We start from the raw sequence: 21,956 nt of genomic DNA on the forward strand, positions 1-21,956 counted from the left end.
CTCTCTCTCTCTCTCTCTCTATATATATATATATATATATATACATACACACATACACACACATACATATATATATATATATATGGCCCTAGAGACACTTCCCCACCAGAGATTATCTAACAGTAACATAGCGAGAAAAAATGGAAAGGAAACCAATCCAAGGATATTGTCTAGTTACATCAGGTTTCTGGTGGGATAAACATATGGGATGCCTGAGTAGTGGGACTACAAAATTCCCAGAGCATCATGCAAGACTAAGCAGACCGTTCATTTGAGAATTCACCTATGGCCTGTTAACTACTTTTGAGTCTGGGTTTACTTGGAAGAGCTGGGGAGGAGAAGCAGCAAAGACTGGGATAACATTCCCAACTTCTGGTAGATGAGAGACAGACCTTTTTCATCCAATCTCGCCCTCCGTTTTCAGAACCACAAATGCCCTTCGGGCTGCAGGATGAAAGGGTTGATTGACGAAGCCAATCAGGATTTTACAAACAGAATCAACAAGCTCAAAAACTCACTATTTGACTTTCAAAGGAACAACAAGGATTCTAACTCACTGACCAGGAATATCATGGAGTATTTGAGAGGGGACTTCGCGAATGCCAACAGTAAGTGAGACATATTTAGTGGTTGGACTTTCTAACAAGTATGGTAACAAAAGTCCCCAATGATGTCTTCTTGGAGACACTGTGGTTTTACTTCAAAGCACTCAGTGTGGAAATCACTGAAACTTAAGGAGATGGACGTCATTTTCACAAAGTTAGAAGTTTTTAAATAAAGAGAGGGGAACCTTTCAACTAGCTGTTCAGCTTCTGTCCTACAGACAGAGTCTCGGAGGTCAAGGGACTTCTCAGTGACACAAAATAGAAGTCAGCTATTTTGTGTCAATCACTGCACTGAGTTGATTATGTCTTCCCCATGGGGCTCACCAGGGCTCGGGCACACCGTGGTCGCTCTGGAGATGCAGAGCAAGTCTATTGAAGTCCCAGCTCTTGAGCTCTTGTTTGCCTTATTTTGTATCCCCCCTCCCCCAAGACCCTGAACAGTTTGTGTCAATGGTGCAGCACTAGTTGGCAGGTGAGGGATTCTGGTAACACCCAAAAAGCTTAGAAAGGATTTCAAAGTTCCAGGTAGAGAGAAAAACTCCTCCTCAAATGATATAAGCAATAATACATTCTGTTCCCATAAATGAAGTTACAATCAAGTAATCTGATGTGATTAAACTGTTTACCTCCTAGCCTCCCTTTTCCAAACCCTCAAGTCATTTCTGAATTTATTCGGATTCCTTGTCACGTTAGGACAGTGTGAATAATACCCGTGGATGACTCTCCTGTGGAACAATCTGATTAAACTGAAAACTTGCAGATTATACATCCAGAGAACAAACCATCACAGAGTAAAGAATAAAGTGTAGAAATACTTATAAGCGATTTCCATTTTCTTTTTTTATTTATTTGTTTTTAGATTTTAGAAGGAAATCAGTCTGCAGCTATTTGCATACCTTTCATTTCCCATTTCAGACTTTGATAACACTTACGGGCAAGTGTCAGAAGACCTGAGGCGTAGAATTGAGATCCTGAGGCGAAAAGTCATAGAGAAAGCACAACAGATTCAAGTTCTGCAGAACAACGTCCGGGCTCAGTTGATAGACATGAAGCGCCTGGAGGTAAGCCTGAGGCCCTGGCCCCAGTTTATCTCTAAGAAAGACAGAATAGCCGGCTGCGGCCGCCTGCGTAGTAACTACTAAATCTATTATCCATTCAGAATAGAAGTGTCTCCACCCTAGAGAAGACTTAAGTCCGGAAATGCGAAGGAAATTCTTGAAGGGTGAATAGATATTTGAAAAGAACTCTCTCTGTCTCGTTTGCCCTCCACTGGCGGAGACCTTGGCTTCAGCCAGAGCTTACAGGATTAGAGCCATTCTCCTTCCCCATTCAAATTCTAAAACGGATCCCAATAGTTTGGATCCTCCACACTTCCTTGTCCCTCCACAGCTTCCTTTGAGGACCGCCTGACTAGCTAAAGACAAAGGGTAGGATGGATTTTTCTGAGAGTCAAAGCAATAAAACCCATTCGCAAAATGTAAACCAACTACCAGGAACTCAATTAGTTCAATAGATATAATTCCTTTCTCTGTCTTCCTTTCTTTAGGTGGACGTTGATATCAAGATCCGTTCTTGCAAAGGGTCCTGCAGCAGGGCTGTAAACCGTGAGATAAATCTACAGGACTATGAAGGTCACCAAAAACAGCTTCAACAGGTCCTCACTAAAGAATTGCTTCCTACAAAAGACAGGCAGTACTTGCCAACACTAAAAATGTCTCCAGTTCCCGACTTGGTTCCCGGAAGTTTTAAGAGCCAGCTTCAGGAGGCCCCTCCAGAGTGGAAGGCATTAACAGAAATGCGGCAGATGAGAATGGAGCTGGAGAGGCCTGGGAAGGATGGGGGTTCGCGAGGAGATTCACCAGGAGACTCGCGCGGAGATTCTCGAGGGGACTTTGCAACACGTGGACCAGGGTCAAAGGCAGAAAACCCTACGAACCCTGGACCTGGTGGATCTGGGTATTGGCGTCCTGGGAACTCCGGGTCTGGAAGTGATGGAAATCGGAGCCCTGGGACCACGGGGTCTGATGGCACTGGAGACTGGGGTACCGGAAGCCCTAGACCTGGCACAGACTCTGGGAACTTTAGGCCTGCCAACCCTAACTGGGGTGTGTTTTCGGAGTTTGGAGAGAGTAGCAGCCCAGCGACAAGAAAAGAGTATCACTCAGGTAAAGCGGTCACTTCTAAAGGAGATAAAGAGCTCCTGATCGGAAACGAGAAAGTCACCTCTTCTGGCACAAGCACCACACATCGTTCATGCTCCAAAACCATTACCAAGACTGTCGCAGGTGCTGATGGTCGCCGAGAAGTGGTCAAAGAAGTGGTCACCTCGGATGATGGTTCAGACTGTGGTGATGCCATCGAGTTAGACATGACCCACAGTTTTAGCGGCAGTCTCGGCGAACTCTCTGAAAGGCATCCTGACCTTTCTGGGTTTTTTGACAACCACTTTGGTTTAATCTCACCTAACTTCAAAGAATTTGGCAGTAAGACCCATTCTGATTCCGACATTGAGGACCCCAGCTCCCATGTACCTGAGTTTTCTTCCAGTAGTAAAACCTCAACTGTCAAAAAACAAGTAACCAAGGTCTATAAAATGGCAGACGAGGCAGGAAGCGAAGCTCACCAGGAAGGAGAAACTCGGAACACTAAGAGGGGCCGTGCCAGAGCTCGCACAATGAGAGGTATCAACACTTAACTTTCGGGAGATTCCCCTGGCCCCCTAGATTAAGTTAACCATTTCTGCGAAGTGCTTACCAGGCATGCTGCACCCGTTTCCTAACCTCCTTTAGTGTTTTGTTGGAATCTCTCTCTCTTTTTTTTTTTTGGTCAATTTTTCATGCTAGACTGTACGTTCCTTGGGGGCAGGGACTTGGCCATGTGTCTATTTCTGTAATTCCCAAATGCCTAACAGTGCAGTCATTTCTCAATAAATACATTTTAAATAAATGAACAAATTCTGCTGAAACTCAATTCTGAGTCTGTTTAACCGAATTCATTCAAAACGTGTGCGATTGTAATACCCAACCCACTAGCCTTAAATTTAGTGTATGTTTCAGTTGACATTTCGATCAGGTTAAAAATTGTGTTCCATTAGTATGGACTGATGAATGCTTAGCTATCTTTAAACTATCATTTGATATTAGCATGGGCAAGTAAGATTTCAAATCCATTTGAAGAGAGTTTGCTAAAGGTTGAGTATCCTTTACCTGCTAAAAATTACATCTCATTGTCGTGCATCCTTTTCCTATGGGAGGAGGGAAGGAAGGGAGGAAGACAGGCAGGCAGTAGCTACTTCCATCTGGGTGATGCCTATCTTTGCATATTTAAATGAGAGTAACTTCCTCCAACCAGCTTAATTTTTTTTTTAGACTGTGATGATGTCCTCCAAACACAAACTTCAGGTGCCCAAAATGGCATTTTCAGTATCAAGCCACCTGGATCCAGTAAGGTTTTTTCTGTTTATTGCGATCAAGAGACCAGTTTGGGAGGATGGCTTTTGATCCAGCAGAGAATGGATGGATCGCTGAATTTTAACCGGACCTGGCAAGACTACAAGAGAGGTTTCGGCAGCCTGAATGACAAAGGGGAAGGAGAATTCTGGCTAGGCAATGATTACCTCCACTTACTCACTCTGAGGGGCTCGGTCCTCAGGGTTGAATTAGAGGACTGGGCTGGAAAAGAGGCTTATGCGGAGTACCACTTCCGGGTAGGCTCTGAGGCGGAGGGCTACGCGCTGCAGGTCTCCTCCTACCGGGGCACTGCCGGAGATGCTCTGGTGCAGGGCTCTGTGGAGGAGGGGACAGAATACACCTCACACCGCAACATGCAGTTCAGTACCTTTGACAGAGATGCCGACCAATGGGACGAGAACTGTGCAGAGGTCTATGGGGGAGGCTGGTGGTACAACAGCTGTCAGGCCGCCAATCTCAATGGCATTTACTACGTCGGGGGCACCTACGATCCCAGGAACAACAGCCCCTATGAGATAGAGAACGGGGTGGTCTGGGTTCCCTTCAGAGGAGCAGATTATTCCCTCAGGGCCGTTCGGATGAAAATCAGACCGCTGGTGGGACAGTAGCTGAAGGGTTAGAAAGTGGGGGCTCTGTTTTCTTTGCTTGGTTATCCGAGAAGAAAGACAAAATGGAAGATGAAGGTGTCACGGATCTTGTGAACTTTTTAAAAATTTCAAGGTGCTATTCCATTGTTCTTTGTACTGTAGCTAAATGTAACTGAGATGAGTTACTGCTTTGAAAAAAATAAAGTTTTACATTTTTTTTCATCCTTAAAAAAAAAAAAAAACAAACCCTATGAGTTTTAAAGCATTTGCAAGGAGATGCCAAGGGATATTCATTCCATCAGGAAGAGGGAGTCAGACTTGAGCTCTTCTTAAGGGTGGCTACTTCTTTTCTCAGACCCACCCCACCCCCAGTCATAAGCCCACTGCAAGTACAGAAGCTAATTTACCCAGGAGATAGTGTGGGTTCTAAGCTGATGTTCTGGGCCGACTAACTTTGCTTCTGTGCTTGCTCTACTGTATGCTTTGAGACAGAGTCTCACAGAACCGGGAGTGGACTTTCCAGTTTCTCGAGACTGGCTGGCCAGGGAGCCCCATGGGTTCTCTGATTGCTGGCATCCCCAGGGCCTTGTCACTTCCCCTGGCTGCTTGTGTGGTTGTTGGGGAGCTCTCCGAGTGCTCTCATGGAGGAGTTTGTTTGAAGAAAATCACCACCCCTCCCCCTTAATCCTCTTAAAATCCTCCCCTACTTGAATGTTTATGGATTTATTAAAAAAAATCAGTTCAGTTTAGTTTATTATATTCATAATTATCAGCTTTATGATATAATAACTCCAAATTTCACTCTTGGCTTGCTTGTAAGAAAACATTTTAACCTTTACCAAGAATAAGTACTGAATTTGAGGATTGAACTAGGCAGAGAGTTCGGGAGAGTAATCACTGTTGAGTCCCTTCTCAAATCTCACCTACTGCTCTTTAGAGCTCCAGGATTATAGCTCACACTTCTTAGTGGAGGAAACTCCATTACTTTCCCCTCGAGGAGCTGATAGGGAACCGACCCGAGAAGTAGCACATTGTTTTAGGAGGCAAGAAAACCCTCACCACAGAGGTTAGAAATTATCCTCTGGGCCCCTTGCCTGGTTCTAATCTGATCAAGAAGAGCTACTGGGTGTAGCCAGTTAAGAGACACGGGAAGGCAGAGCTACCCTTCCCATCTCGGAGAGGAAGAAAAACTGAGGAATTTCAACATAAATCAAGCCAGCATAGCGCTGAAACCTGTGCTCTAAGGTGGCCTAGCAGAGCTAACCTATGCTATGGGGGTAACATAGCAGAGCTAACCTTTGCTGTGGTGGTAACATGGCAAACCAAACCTATGCTATGGGGGTTAATATAGCAGAATTAACCCAAGCTATGGAGATAACCTAGAAGGGCTAACCTATGCTGCTACAGAGGTAACCTAGCGCAGCTAACCTTTGCCATAGCGGTAAACTGGTAGAGGATTCAAAAAAGCATGACTATGCCCTTCAAAGGCGATGCCACCCACCCTGTCCCAAGCACCAAAAAATGAGAATTAAAATGTTATTGCTACTTCTCTAAATGCACACTGGACACCCAGGAGAAATCTGTCCAAGGAAGGTGCCATTGGCCAGTCAGTCCAGGCTGGCAGCCATGATGCATTCTAACATCATACTAAACCTGACTAGTAAGTCCCACGTCAGGCTGAGTCATAAGTATCTCCACGACCTGAGGGCAAGTCTAGAACACTTTAAATCCTCCATAAGCTGGGAATAAGTGGATGGCTGTCATTTCAGCACTCAGGGGAATCCATGCATGTTCCAGGCCAGCCTGGACTACACACCAACTTCCATGTCAATAGATGGATGAGAGATCTTAATGAATGAAAGGTTCAAGAAACAAAGGTGTTTCAGAGACTTGATCACTTAGGACAAAGACACAGAGCTTCCTGCCTACTGAGAACAGAGAATGTGTGTTTAAGTCTAAGCTTTTGTCTCCAAGATGACCTCAAACATAAAGCCCACTAAAACGTACGTGAGGAATAGAACACACAATCACCTCTAATGTGTACGTATGTGTATGTATATATGCATATATAGTTATCATCCCCAGGGCTTGCAGTGCACACTGTATTAAACACCCACCCACACATATCAAATATAATAAAGTCTCTTCTCCATCTCTATGAAATACAGGCTCAGAAAAGCCCAGTGTTGAAGGAACTTAATGCTCTAAGCACCTGAAGGTGGCCGTGCCTCTGGGACATTGACAGGCCTTTCATGAAGATCACAGCACTTGATGGTGCTGGTGGTGGCTGAGGAGCTCACTAAAGGGAGAGAGGTCTGCTTGATACTCTGCCCCCACATTGATAAGTGTAACCCAACCATGTCAGCAATAGTCCAGCCATACGCCTCCTGTATTTCTCATCATGCACTAAAGCTCCTTATTGATTCTTAAGCACATAGGGAAACAATAACATGACTGTCTGAAACTGGTATCTTTTATTATAAAAATCAATGTTAATTTGATTTTAATGTTCCTTAATCAGGCCCATGAGACGGCTCAGTAGGTAAAGGTGCTTGCTGCTGAGCCTGATGATCTGAGTTCAATCAGGGGACAAAAATGGCAAGGGAGAACAGAATCACCCAGCTTGTCTCGGACTTCTGTACGTGCACTCAGACGTCCACTACAAATACACAATAGCTTTTTAAAAAAAAAAAAAAAAGAACATTCTACAAATTGTCTTAGAAAGCTGAGCGACTGTGACAGCTTGCCACAAAAACAAGCTGATGGCCTGAGTTTGATCCCAGGAACCCACGCTTGTAATCCCAGCACTTGTACTGTGAGATCAAGAGACTCACTCACAGCCTCCTGGCCTAGCTAGTCCAGACTAAGCAGTGTGGCAGAAATGAGAGAGACCCCGAAGATCTCTCAAGGCAGATGGAAAGAGTTTACTCAGACTTTCCACACAAGCAATGGCATACTCATGCCCTTATCCACCCCACCCCCACCCCCGTCTCTGTGTGTGTGTGCCTGTCTGTCTGTCTCTCTCTTTCTCACACACACACATATGCACAGACTATAAAAAGTCTTAAAACCCAGAAGAAATTATTCCCTAAATACTCCTTTGAGAAAAAATTAAGCTGTCATAAATTATATATATTAAATATAAATATATTATAAATATTATAATATATAATATTTAGTATATTGAGAAAATAAATCTAGATTAAAAGACAGGAAAACCACAAAAATTAAATGTCACTGGCGTCATAAAACTTTATTATTAGCATCATAAGGCTCTTAATCCTCCCTTCAATTCTTGGTATCCAAAGTGGTCGAAGAAATCTAATTAGCTGCTTTCCTAAGGCTTGTGAAAGGACTTCACAGGACTGTTTTGCTGTAGATGGTGTCTTCAGTTCCTTGAAGTCTCCGTTGTCTCTTGCTTCTAGATAGGATGAGCAGTCCCAGTGTGACAGACCAACTAAGAAGCAAGAGTGATAGTACAGAGCACCATCCTCTCCATGGTGTGGTCAGTGAAGAATGCAGCAGGGAAATAGTCTCCTAGGCTGGGGTGCTGCTGGGCATCGAGGAGGTCATGTGGTGTGGCAAGGCTCCATGTGGGAAGGCAGGGAGATACACTCCACATTGTGTCTGTAGGGAAGATGAAAATGGTCTGACACATAACGTGAGATCTCAATGCACATTTATAGCATAAAAAATTCAATGCACCATTCCCATAAAGGAAAATTATCAGCCTTTTGTAGCCGAATTTCACATTAACTGAAGCTCATTTGCTTGGAAACTACCTGTCAACTTGAAAATAAATCTACTTCTTTCTCCTTATCCCCAAAGCAGGAAGTAGTCAGATAATCACCCACCCTGCCAGCCAATCACACACACACACACACACACACACACACACACATACACACACATGCACACGCATGTACATGTATGCACATACAAAGCAATATAAAACAAAATACAAAAATCAACAAGTTTGGATGGCCTCATTTGTTCTAAGTTGCTTAAAATATATAGATCAAGATAAACATACCACTGTCTACAAGTCTGTTTGAAGTGACAAGTGATAAAATAAAAAAGAAAAGCTACACTGCCACTGAAGTCAGATAACCCCCATTCCCTGAACATCCTCCACTATCTAGATCAGGTTGGCCTATAGGGGGTTATCTTTATTACACTAATTGATATGAGAAGATGGAGCCCACAGTGGGTGACACCATTCCCTAGATTTGGGTTCTGGACTGTCTAAGAGAGAAGGGAGTGAGCTAAATACTAGAAGCATCCAACTTCCTCTGCTCTTGACTGTGCTTGTGATGTGACTGTTTAAAATTGACTCCCCTCTTGTGATGGGCTATAACCAGAAACTATGGGGTCCCTATAAATTGCTTTTCATCAGCACAACAAACAGAAAGAAACTAGGGCATTTAGAAACTGCTTGGGATTATTAATGTTAACTTTTGGTGGACATGGTAATAATACAAGCTCTTTGTAGGCGATGGACTTTACACAAAAACAATTTCTGAGATATACTTCATTTATTCATTTGTTTACTCATCAGCTAGCTCATTGATGACTTGAAGATTTTGTTTGTTCGTTTGCTTGCTTTGAGACAGAATCTTGAGATGCCTCTGGATATCCTGAGAAACTCACTACATAGGCCAGCTTGATTCACCTTCTTTGGCCTCCAGAGTTTCTGGGACAAAACTCAGGCGTGGGCTACCACATCCAGCTTGATGGCTTGTTTTTAACTGGATGTTTTTATAAATCTCACACATAAATATCTGAAATTAACTAAAGGCAAGGGCAAAGAGGGTCTTAGAAATCACAGAGGATACTGTAGGTATAGCCCTGGCTGTCCTGGAACTCACTTTGTAGACCAGGCTGGCCTTGAATTCAGAAATCTGCCTGCCTCCCGAGTGCTGAGATTAAAGGCATCTGCCATCACGCCCGGATGGGAAATCATTTTCTTACAGGAAAGCTGGACACTGTGTCTTTCTCTCCCATGTGGTAAAGGCGAGTAAATGTAAATGAACGGGCAGGTTTCCATTAATAACGGCTGAGTAGAGGTCTCGTCCGTCAGCTCATTGCTGAAGGGGGGTGACTGTGATTACAACAGAATAGTCTGGAAAACATTTGCTAAACTCACCTTTGACTGAGCCACAGAGGTCCCTGACCTCAAGGTTGCACACCTACACAAGTGGTTGCACAATTGTGCTATGTGTCTCCTTTGGGGAGAGTCAGCAAACATAGCAAACAGTTGCTGGGGACGGGTGAAGGACACAGGGGTACTCATTAAACTGTTCCTGAAATTGGTTTTATGTCTGAGCCTTTCAAAATAAAATGTTAAGGCAAGAAATAAATATAATATGGACAGCAAAACAGGGACTGGGTAAAAAAACAGCAACATGCCACCCTTGGATTACATCTGCCTGAGAAGAGAAGAAGGGTGTGGTTGTTTTAGATTTGTAGATAACTGATGGGTACTTTTCAAAGGAACTAAACTTTGGAATGAGGGAAGCACCTGAGCCTGACAGGTGAAGTGAATTTTACCTGATTTTAACCTTTAGAGACATGCTAAGCCCAAGTCCCCCTTATGGCGACTTCAAGGATGTCTGTGAGCACCACAGCGCTTCTTGGTCACCATCAGCATCAAAACTGCACCAGATCAGAGAAGAATCTCTAAATAAATACAAGCAACAGTGATTCCAAAATCTAGCTGGGGAGCAGAAACTCTTGAGGGTGTTTATTGAAAATCAGAGGATCTTTATAATAGATTCAGGTTAGCACTGAGAAATTCCTGTTTCTAAAAAGCCTGTAGGTTAAGGTGGGCATGGTGGCATGGGCCTTTAATCTCTGCACTGCTTGCTAGGTAGATTTGCACATGGCAGATTGATGGTCCAGGATCCACCTACTCCTGCTATTTGAGCACTAAGAACTGACCATCAGATCAGGTGTCTGCTTTAGTGAGATAACTGTGGCTTTACTTTAGACTCTGGGGACTCGTACCCCACTCTGTGTTTGCTAAGGGATAGAGCAAAGGTTGGAAGACTATGCTTTTCTACCTGCATTAACTCATGGAACTTTTGTACTTTCAAAATTCCACCAACAAGTATTGGGCATGTTGAATGTCCCTGGGGGGGGGGTGATTAGGGAGGTGGGGGTATCTTTATTAGAAAAACAACCTATATAAAGTATATATCGAAAAACAACATATAGAAAGTGGAGATATCGAAGGCATTGGCAATTCTTTGAGTTTATTCATTCAATGTTTAGAAATTACAAGCTTCTCAGGCTGAAATAAAAGTTGAAAAAAAATGCTTCTTAGGGAAGCAAAACAGATGGTTGGCTAGTATTCATTGTCAAAATGTGAGCAATTTCCTTAGGCTTTTAGAAAGTTCTAGGAGTGAACAGTTGAAGGGGGTGGGAGGCTGGGGATATTCAAAATCGACAGCACTTTGTCAGTTTGTGTAGGGGAAACATACTGCTTGGCCTGGCCATTGAGGTGAACACAGGAATGCAGATGGCTCCTTAAGACCTTAACTTCACGTGTTTGGGCAGGGTTTTTCAGGAATGAGATGGTTGGATCACCAAGTCAGTTCTGTTTTTCATTTTCTAAGGAAGCTATGTTTTGTACAGTGGTCTCTTTATTTTATATTTTCACTAGCAACAAGATGATAGCAAGTGTGGGATGGAGTAGGGGAGGAGGGGAAATGTTCATGTGTGTGATGTTATAGTACTGAGGGAGTTCTAGTGATCCCCTGTAGACAGGAGTGCAGGACTTGTGCCCTTAAAAATGACCTCGTGGCAAATGTTGGTACCGTAAGACAATGAAACAAGCAAATAAACAAAGGGGCACTAGAGAGTTTAGGAGGTGATGGATGTAACAAGGCCATGTGGGTAAGGGGCATGTTTGTTCATGCCTGTGAGCTTATGCGCAGTGTAGAGATTTGGGTTTAGTGTGATTAATACAAACACATGGAGACAATTATTTTGTTTGTTTTGGTGTGTGTGTGTGTGTGTGTGTGTGTGTGTGTGTTGTAGTACTGAAAATCAAACTTGATGCTTTTTTTTTTTTAAATTTTTGGTTTTTTGAGACAGGGTTTCTCTGTAGCCCTGGCTGTCCTAGAACTCACTTTGTAGACCAGGCTGACCTTGAACTCAGAAATCTGCCTGCCTCTGCCTCCCAAGTGCTAGAATTAAAGGTGTGTGCCACCACGTCCGGCAAACTTGATACTTTTTATATAAGTTATAATTCAATGAATCCATTGAAAAATAAGATTTAAAGGAATAATTTGTACTGGAATGATGGGAAGCCCAGTTTGTGTGGTATAGACTGTCCACTAGACAGAATCCATGGCTACAAGGCCAGGCAAAATTAAAGGAGCAAGGCTGTAAGGGAAAGCATTTCCAAGAAGCAAATTAATCTTCACTTAAGTGAATGTTGAGAATCTGGGACTCAGGACACTGTGCAGTGCACACAGGCAGCCATGACAACAGCAGGCCAAGAACACTGACTGAGCTGGGGCTCGCCGAAGAAGTAAGGGTTCCCAAAGGTGCCATTGGGAGAGGTAGAAAGGACAGAAAAACCTACTTCCGCGTTAGCAATAGCTCCTGTATAACTATCTAAAAGAACAATCTATTTGAGGGCAATGGGCAGGCTTGGCCTCCTAGTTCACCATTTCCCCCAGGAAGCACATGACAAGGGCTTCATCTAATGGCTTGCTTGGACTTTGGCCTTGTGGCCTTCTTGGAAGGTAGAGCAGTTGCTTTCCCGTGGAACAGCAGGACATTTGACACTTCAAATAGCTCACTAGACATTTGAAATTGTAAATACCTTCCTGCCCCACAAATTTAAACCCTAACAGCCTGGATCATAAAATAAGAGAACAGTAATTTACAATGGCAGAGATGGGTTTATGTAATAAGTCTGTTAGAAAGACTTTTAGCGAGAAACCTTACACAAGAAGTAGGATTTTGAAACCAGACTTATAAACATCAACTTTCATCTGTGTAACACTTTCATATAGCAGGATGGGGAGGGGGTGCTTAGCCTAAAATGCTCCACATTCAGATGGAATCAACCAACTATTTATTACCATCCTTTTTGTTAGTTCTCTGCAGGAAACGTAAATGAAGAATATGATGTTTAAGGAGATGAAACCTGACTTCCCTTCCCTGCAACCGCATCGGGAGGCTCACCAGCACTGTCACCCCAGCTCTGGAAAAATCTGACCCCTCTGGTTTCTGCAGGCTCCTGCACTTGTGTGCATGGACCCACACGTGCTCACATAATTAAAAGTAATAAAAATAAAAATTTTGAAATGAAAAGAATACAAAGGAAATCTATGTGCTGTTTTCAATGTCTTTATCCTATATCGTTCCAAAAGAGACACACTCAACCATTGTTTTGAGCTTTAGTGGATATAATGTATCAAAGAAAATTCCAATAACATAATGTAAAAAAATGTCAGACATAGAAGAATGAAAGTCTGTGCTTGGGGGGACTATTGCTGTGGGAAGAAGGGCCTGATCTTCATAGACATCCTCCTCATTGAGTACCACGATCCCTTCCAGTTCATCCACACCACACCATCATCTGTGCCGTGCTTGGACATGTCCCAGCTGTAAAGGCCACCCCAATAGTATCTGCCATTTGGATTGGCCGCATGGCATCTGTTATACCACCAGCCACCACCATCTTCTTTGGAGCACTGTTTTCTTGGATCCGTAGTTACCCTGAAAGGAGATGAGTGTGAGTTATGATCCATATAAGTACCACCATTAATTCAGTCCGTTGGGGAGTACCCGCATGAAAGTACTGTACTCAACTGTGTGTGGGCCTCTTTCCCTGGAATCCTGTATGTAAAGCCCAAATACAGCAAAGTTCTTCTCTGCCCCATAGCATGAAAGGGAAACAGCTGGGTCTATCTGAGCTGATCATGAAGGGACTGAATTCTTTTACTGATACTGTAGTATGAGAGACGCTGAGCTATGGAACGACGGCTTCGGTAGATACGTTAGTGAATGAAAACACAGATGTGTATACAGAGACACAAAACTCAGAGTTGTGCTATAGATACAGGTCTATCTTTGGGTAGCTGTCTTAGGGTAAATTCGTATCTCTAAACTTCATCTGAAAGATGAAACTAGCCATGTCTGTCTTATAGCTGGGATGCTTCCCGTTGATACATAAGGAGTTCAGGATGGGGGCTGCCTGATACACTTGAAGTGTCCAAGTCTGGGCATTTGTTTAGAACATTCGGGACCCCCACAGTGTTAGACAATCGCATTCGTGGGGTCATTCAAGACAGGAGCTAAGACCTTGGTGCTTACCAGCCGTCGTTGTCCCTGTCGTACGTGCTGAAGAACATGCCGTTGTGGATGGTCATGGTCCTGTTCTCCCCCACCAGTTGAGAGGCCCCGTCCATGAGGGCGTTGCCAGCTGTCCCTTTGTATTTGTTCACTGAGACTTGGTATTTGCTGGCCTCATTCTGTACCGTGAAGCCTCCATAATGTGCCTTCACCTTGTCTCCTTTCCAGTCCTCCATTTCAATGAGAAGTTCTGTGGGTCCCATCCTGGTGAGCTGGCTAATCTTATCATTGCCAAGCCAATATTCACCTACAGAGAATGGATATAAGCCATCAGCAAAAGTAAAGCCTAGGGAAGCCGGGCACAGCTTCCCCCCAGATCCTTAGCTGCCACATTTAAACACTTTTACATTTATTTAGTGTGCGTATGTGTGTATGTGCGTGTGTGTAGTTAAAGTCTTCCTAGCATCCTAAAATTCTAAAAAGAGAATCCCATCCTTGATGTTTTTGACTGAGAAAAAAAAACTCACTAAAATAGAAGGATTTGATTTTTCACTCGAAGTCTTTACCTGGCAGGCCACAGTACTTCTTCGCGTCTTCATTGGTGGCGATATTTCCGAATCCTTTTTTGTATGGGTCCCATTTCCTGCCAAAGTCGACGCTGCCATCCTGACGGTTCTGTATGACTGTCCATCCTTTAGTTGAGAGAAATAAAATTAGCCTAAGGTAATCACAAATACCATTACTCTGAAAGTCTTATTGCCAATTTGTTTTATCTTATGCCTCCTTATGGTTTCTTCTCCAAGTGGATGTGATAAGGAAATAAGCATGAAGGGAGGACTCTTAAAGTATTTGGAAATCTCAAGTGCTGCATGACACCTTCATGCATGCATCGAGGTTCTTTCAAATCAAGTGGTCCCTTGCCATCTGAATTGGAGGTGAACCTTGTTTCCCCGGCACCCAGGATGCTTACAGAATGACAGGTCAGCCACTGAGCATCACTTACCTCCGTTTTCTGTTTTCATGTCACAGTATACTCTGTACGGCTTGATGGAGGTGTCAGGCTGGATGAGATACATTTCGGATGTCTCACCTCCCTTCCTAATGATCTCCTCACACTCTGCAAGAATACGATGACACATTATGTTTGGGGACAGTAACAGAGCCTGCAGCTATTCCTTCTTGAACATAACTGATTGTTCCACTGGGTACAGAAGACCATTTTATCACAAACATCTGAGCATAATATTCTAGGAGTTGGACCTTCTTTTTACTGAAAATCAGACTAAGCTTTGAGGAATTCTATCACGTGAACTACAGATCTCCTTTTATCTCCTGTTCCTACAAATAGAGCACACAGGATGAAGAAACTTCTCCATCTTTCCTTTCCATGGCCTTGCCATCTGTTCACACAAGCACACGCATACACACATTAGAGACCCCTGAAATGCCCACCCTCATTACATTATAATCTGCTCAGCAGAACTGGGTGGAGTTGTTAGTCAAGGCAGAATATGACATGCCCAGGATATAGCCATGATATACTAGAATATTATTACATTCTGTTGGGGAAAAGCTACTCTGCCCCCTTTTTAGTCCCTATGTTTAAAGGAGGTTAGATCTTCAGGAACTCTATGGAAATGTATTCACTAACTAGTTACCTTTCCCAGACACCACTGGAATGTTGCAGCTGACAGTGCATGGAGTGCGGCAGTATTCCATTTGAGCTGAGATGTCAGACTCTAGTTTTTGTATTTTGCTTCTCAGGTCCTCCAGGATTGAGCGGAGCACACGAAGATTAAGGGGGATATTATCATTCACAGTCTCATCAATATATAATCTCTGATCTTCCAGGATGGAGGAATACTCATTTATGACATTTTCATTCTCTGGAAAGCCAAAATGATACAGGAGTGGTCAGCATATTTGCCTATAAAAGGATATCTAACTCCATAAATATGATTTTGATTCTCTGAGAATAAACTTAAATACTTTGGGGTGCCACTAAGCAATCGTGACTGCTGAACTTTAGAGGCATATTTTTGTTTGTTTGTTTGTTTGTTGTTTCATGGCATGTATAAATTGGCATGCAGTTCACCTACTTACTACTCCAGTGATTTGTCGTAGGTACACACAAGTCATGTCTTACTTTGGGAGCAGTACTGAAGGCTCCATCTCAACACAGAGCATTGCAGAGAAGAGGCAGTTGGCACTCGCACACCCCATGAGTACTGCAAAGCCTTAGGATTTACAAGAACGCTTCTGAATTCATTTGATGCCTAAATGTCTACCCTTGAGTGAGCTGCTCTCTGAAAAGCCTGTGCCATGTGACACCCCGACTGATTCCCACCCACCAGGCCTGTAGCCCTCAAGATTTGCATGCCAGATATCACCGCTTATAGATTAATATCACACTGATGGTTCTCATAGTCAGTACTCTCAGGTATTGAATACCTTACAAATACTAAGTTTTTATCCCATGCATATTATCTTCCGAGTCACAAATGTTTAATAGACTGACAGTAAGAACCCAGAGTGACATTTCTCAAAGAAAGTCATTGTAGTGAAAGTGGCACCAAGGCTAACACTTGAGGAGTGCTTGTCTGGCAAACTGCACATGAGTGTGCCTGAGGGAGGACCCAGGAGAAGCAGGGACACACAGAAATCAGAGCAAGTGCTGGTTAACCCTGGATGGTTTAACTGCGAGAGACTGTGTATACACAGTTAACAGTCTCAATTTTATAAAAGAGTTAGGTAGAATGCCCCCCGCCCCCGGAAGCCTACCTTTAACTTGAGCTTGCTTCTTTTTCCACATGTCCTTTAGCAGAGTCAGGTACTGAAAGGTGACTGAGGAGGTATCGGAAACAGACTGTATGTTGTTATTTAACTCGGCAATACTACTCTTGATTGGCCTTTCCTGGTTTATCAACGTTTGTTGCAATGTACATCCCGTAGGACACAACACTCCCTGTCAACAAAGAAAATAGCAGGCATTAGAGTGGTTCTTAAAAAATGTACACTAGAGAGACTTTCGTGATCTTGTGAGTCAACCAAAAAAGTTGATATTTCACTTTCTTCATGGAAGATCAAAACGTTGGAATTGTCAGTGAATGCTTATAAAGAACAAAAATGGTCTTTACCATGGTGGGAGAAGAGGGATGGAATCAGGCTATGAAAATTTTACCTACTCAGTGCAGGAAGTAGGCAAAATACAAAAGTAAAGGCGGTGCTCAAATACCCTAGTTGGTTATCTAGGGTCCAGACTCAAAAGCCCAACACAGGAAGGGTAAGTACAAAAATGGGACTCTATGGAGTTCATATGTTGAATTTTAATTCTTAAATATGCAAACTAGTAATATAGAGATGTTGGTCCATGAAATATTAAGTTTTTTCTGCACTGGAGACCCACCCTACAAAAACCACGAATGCCCCTACCATGTCTGCATCAGCATGAAGACAGCCTCCTGCATCGGGGGGTCTCCGTTCTACTTTCTTCTGGTTGGCAGTAGCCTTGGCTGGACGGGCTCGATAGCCCCCTCCACTGATAGGAGGAGGGGCAGGTCTTAGGCTAGGAGGCTCTTCCTTTCTCCTGTCATAAGGTCGATGACCACGAACATCCAAGCTATCCATCTGGAATCGGGCAAGATCGCAGTGCAAGGTTAGAGAAGCAGTGAGAGGCAACCATTCCACACTCATGCTTTGTAGCTGAGGTAATGCAAGCCTGACAGTACGCTACAGGACTCTCCATTGGCTCCATCAGGTCATTTGTGTCTCCTCAAGCAGATGGAGGATCGAAGACACACAAAGCTACTGCATAAAGCTAAGGAAGTTTTATAAGGAAGGGGTGGGCACAGGGCTAAGACAAATCGACTCTAGATTGTGAAATTTAAGCTTTGCTGTACACAGAACTGTCAGGAATCTAGACAATCAGAAAGAATGAATATTCTCATCCCACCTGGGTAAGTAAAATCCTCCAGTTGGTAATCATTTCCCCAATTTTAACTTTTATAAATTGATGATCAGGCTGATTCTTATATAGTCATATTTGGGACAAGATGGTCTACTAAAAGAAAAACTATTAGAAATAGGACTATATTTGACCCTAACAGGTTACTGAGAATTGAGATGGTATGGAGTAAGGCACTGCTTGGGCTCCAGTCTTGTCATGAACTTTGGCGAAGTTACTTTACCCATGACTGAGTTTTCTCATTCAGAAAATAAGAACAACCATGGCTTGTATCTACCTTATGAGATATTGTAAAGATTTTTTTTAACCTGTGATACCTTCAGAACTGAACTTGCTGGAGAGATGGATCAGCAGTTAAGAGCACTGACTGCTCTTCTGAAGGTCCTGGGTTCAAATCCCAGCCATCTGTAATGAGATCTGACTCTCTCTTCTGGAGTATCTGAAGACAGCTACAGTGTACTTACATATAATAAATAAATAAATCTTAAAAAAAAAGAACTGAACTTGGTTCAAGTTCTTATTGCTATTTTCATTGTGGCCATAGTTCAAGATACGTCTCTGATGTTTCAATTTTCAACAAAATTATTTGTTAAGCTATTCTCTTAAAACCCCCTTCAATCTTTATCAGACATAATGCATATTCCCACACTTCAAATAATTTTCAGAGTTTAGAGACTGCATTAAAGATTATTTGCTAATTTAAAACTCCTTAAAAGGATGGTCAAGTGGAAAAAGTATAATCCGATATGAAGGCTGGCATGGATTAAATATGTTAACCAGTGTTTCAGTAGTTTGCTCTGAGGGTTGTATTTGCAGATGAAGACACAAAAAAACCTGGCACAGCAGCCGAGCTCTTGTGCAATTGTGCGCATCTAAGCACAAGCTACATTCTACTCTCATCTGTTCATTAAGTCATTATATTATTTTACATTCGGGGGTGAGGAGGTGAGGAGATTGAAACCCTGATAGTCTGGCTGCAATCCCTTTCTTAATTACTAATTAATTTCTCCCCTCCCGTGTGTGTGTGTGTTGGTAAAGGTGTATATACTCCTATATTTTTAATGGGTGAACATTCATGAACATACACATATTTCATATTAAAGCCATGGTCTTCATCAGAGCTTGTCTGCTCTAACACAAACTTAATGAATGTGATTTTGTTCACTGCAAATACAATTTTGAAAGAGAAGACTACTGGCTTGTTTGCTTTAGAATGCTGTTGAGGTTATCTGGCTTCACTAGAGAAAATAAATGGCAAATACTGAAAGAACCAATGGGGACAAACAGGAAAGCTCTTACAGAAATAATGAAAGCCAAAAAACCCACGCGGGAGCTTAATCTAAAGGATTAATTAGTAAGACTATGAAAGCACTTTTGAAGTAATGTCTGAAAGTGTACCTAAACATGTCCTTTACCCCTTTCTTACCAAACTCAGGTACTTTTCTTCTTATTTGTATGGTCGGATCATCCGAAAGCTTACACAGCCTTCAGGCTAAGTGGTCCACAGTAAATCAGCTCACTGCAATGCTAATGTGTATTCTGATTTCTACTGCACATAATACACTACAGTTTCATCCGGATACATTCAGTAATAGAATTGGAACTATTTTCTTAAATATTTTCTAATTTTTTATGACATCAAAATAATGCTCACAATAGGTTGGTAAAGAGAACACTAGGACTGAGTATGGCAGCTCAGGTCTGCATTATGAGCACCGACAAGGCTGAGACAAGCCAGGTAGCCCATGTCTTTAATCCGAACACTAGGGGATTAGAAGCAGGCAGATCACTGTGAGTTGGAGGCCAGTCTGGTCTTACATAGACAGTTTCAGGACAGCCAGAGCTACACAGTGAGACCCTGTCTCAAACAAACAAACAATTTGAGGCAGGAGGATTGGCACAAATTTGAGGCCAATTGGAGCTACAGAGTGAAACACTGTCTCAAAAAAAAAAAAATAGACAAATAACATGAAGAAAACCACTTCTTCATGTGAGAAGGTTATGCTATATATCAACAACAACAAATACTGCCTCTGTTATAATTTTTTAACCTGCAAACACCCAAATCTCATTTTCTGATTTTAATGTTATAATTATTACCCATATTAAATAATCTCACGAGTTATGTATTATCTTACTCAGCAAAGCGCAAACAATCTACCTCGGTTTTTTGTCTTTCAAAATTCTAATCTATTGCCAGTATAGAACCTATAGATTTAAAAAAAAATCATTATAATTGTAATAATGTACTGAAACAATTAAATGACAGTGGATAAAATTAGAATAACAAGACAAAAAACACATCTCACATTAGCTAAGCCATTCTCACCCTGGAGAAATGAAGGTGAATCAACTAGAAAATAACATATGACTTTGCTTTCATACTTACAGGTTTATGAAACTATATATATATGTATATATATGTATGTATATAACATATGATATATATTATATATAATATATATTGCACAATTTTACATTAATAATATTAGTAGCACTATGATATCTGTAAAAAAAAAATCACCGGTTCATCGTAGTCATCATCGGCAGCTTGAGTATGAACTGAGAAAACACACAATAGCAGCAGCAGCCATAGATGTCTCATGGTTTCAGAGTTTCCGAAATTCCAAGCAGTTGCCCTTTGCCTGTAGACTTAGCTGGGAGACTGTCGATCCTATATATAGTGGGTCCTCTCCCAGGCATGACTTCAGGAATGGTTACCTCCCTTTAGTTAATATTTTACATTTTGGTTCACTTGTTGGCTGAACTGCTTTATCATTTGAGCAACATCTTCCCAGCAAGCCTTATTTACCTATCAGACAGCTCTTCCTCACTGCTGGCCTCATGTGGACACAGGGGGTTCCTCGAATCATTGAGTCAGAGCAAATGATGGGAAACAGGGACATCCTGTAAAGAGCCCTGTCTCAGAGGTCTCGGAGGTCTCATATGGTTGTAAATGCTACACGAGTTCACAAAGGATGTGTAAGGAAAAGGTTTAATTCAAACATAACTGTTGGTCCTACTCAGAAGGGGCTCCGTGAAACGATAACCTCAGTAAAGAGATCCACGCAGGCCCAGGCTTTGTGGCAGCCACATGGGCACTTCTGAAAGAGGCTGTTGAAGAGTTAGTGTATCATCATGGTCTGTCCTTTCTTGTAGATGTTAATCAGGATTATAAAGTAGCCATTTTCCTCTGCTGTGATAGACAAACATCCTAGAAAAGAAAAGAAAAGAAAAGAAAAGAAAAGAAAAGAAAAGAAAAGAAAAGAAAAGAAAAGAAAGCCCAGGGTTCTGAGTTTCTGCCCTGCCTGCCTTTTGTACTTTGTCCTTTATTCAGTGGTTAAATTTTTAAATAAAATTTAAACACTATTATGATATCAATAAGTTATAGATCCCCAAATCAAGATTATCATTATAATAATGGAATACACAGCTAACACTTCATTTTGTTATTATTTTATATGGTTTATTTTGTGTTATATTTATGTGAGACGATATCATTTTAACGAATGTGAAGTCTCCGTATGTCTCTTTCAGTTAGTATGGTGTACAGTAAACATGGCCTGTTTTCTTTCGTCACTTCTCATAAGCCACTGCTTCTGTCTCATCTGTTCATTTCTCTGCAGTAGTAAGAATCGAGCCCTCCTCCGCCTACACAAATCAAGAGGAGATCCAAAGTCAACAAGTGCATTTGCTCAAAAATATTTCTGAGCTTTGTATGGAAAGTAAACATTCTTATAAACTGAGGTTGGGTCATGAGAACATTTTAAACAATGTTGTAAAACAGACACACTGAGTTTCTTCTCTTGATAGTACAGTACATCAAATCCTTTTTTTGTTTGTTTTTAGTTTTTTTGTTTGTTTGTTTTTTTCGAGACAGGGTTTCTCTGTATAGCCCTGGCTGTCCTGGAACTCACATCAAATCCTTTTAACTTACACTGTCCAAACAAAGGCTGACCTTAGATACAGGAAAACAATGATTTCTTTCCAAATCTGTGCTTCATTTGTCAGGATGAAT

The 21,956-nt window shown here is 42.1% G+C and overlaps 2 protein-coding genes across 2 annotated transcripts in view; one reads left to right on the forward strand and one right to left on the reverse strand.

The window, feature by feature from the left end:
- Fga (fibrinogen alpha chain) overlaps positions 1-4,765 on the forward strand; it is a 7,423-nt gene extending 2,658 nt beyond the window's left edge. Inside the window, exons 3-6 of the mRNA XM_021158178.2 lie at positions 425-608; positions 1,521-1,666; positions 2,152-3,286; positions 3,974-4,765. Of these exons, the coding sequence (XP_021013837.1) occupies positions 425-608; positions 1,521-1,666; positions 2,152-3,286; positions 3,974-4,683 (2,175 nt within the window). The 3' untranslated portion in view covers positions 4,684-4,765. The remainder of the gene's footprint in view (positions 1-424; positions 609-1,520; positions 1,667-2,151; positions 3,287-3,973) is intronic.
- Positions 4,766-13,010: 8,245 nt separating this feature from the next.
- Positions 13,011-20,640, reverse strand: Fgb (fibrinogen beta chain). Its single transcript, XM_021158119.1, has 8 exons — positions 20,463-20,640; positions 17,407-17,601; positions 16,756-16,939; positions 15,633-15,860; positions 14,978-15,091; positions 14,541-14,666; positions 13,996-14,281; positions 13,011-13,398 (listed from the first exon to the last, which is right to left on the reverse strand). The coding sequence occupies exons 1-8, from the start codon at positions 20,541-20,543 to the stop codon at positions 13,167-13,169; spliced, it is 1,446 nt and encodes a 481-aa protein (XP_021013778.1). The 5' UTR covers positions 20,544-20,640; the 3' UTR covers positions 13,011-13,166.
- Positions 20,641-21,956: the final 1,316 nt, after the last annotated feature.

The sequence above is a fragment of the Mus caroli genome, chromosome 3, assembly GCF_900094665.2.
Source record: "Mus caroli chromosome 3, CAROLI_EIJ_v1.1, whole genome shotgun sequence".
Lineage (NCBI taxonomy): Eukaryota > Metazoa > Chordata > Mammalia > Rodentia > Muridae > Mus > Mus caroli.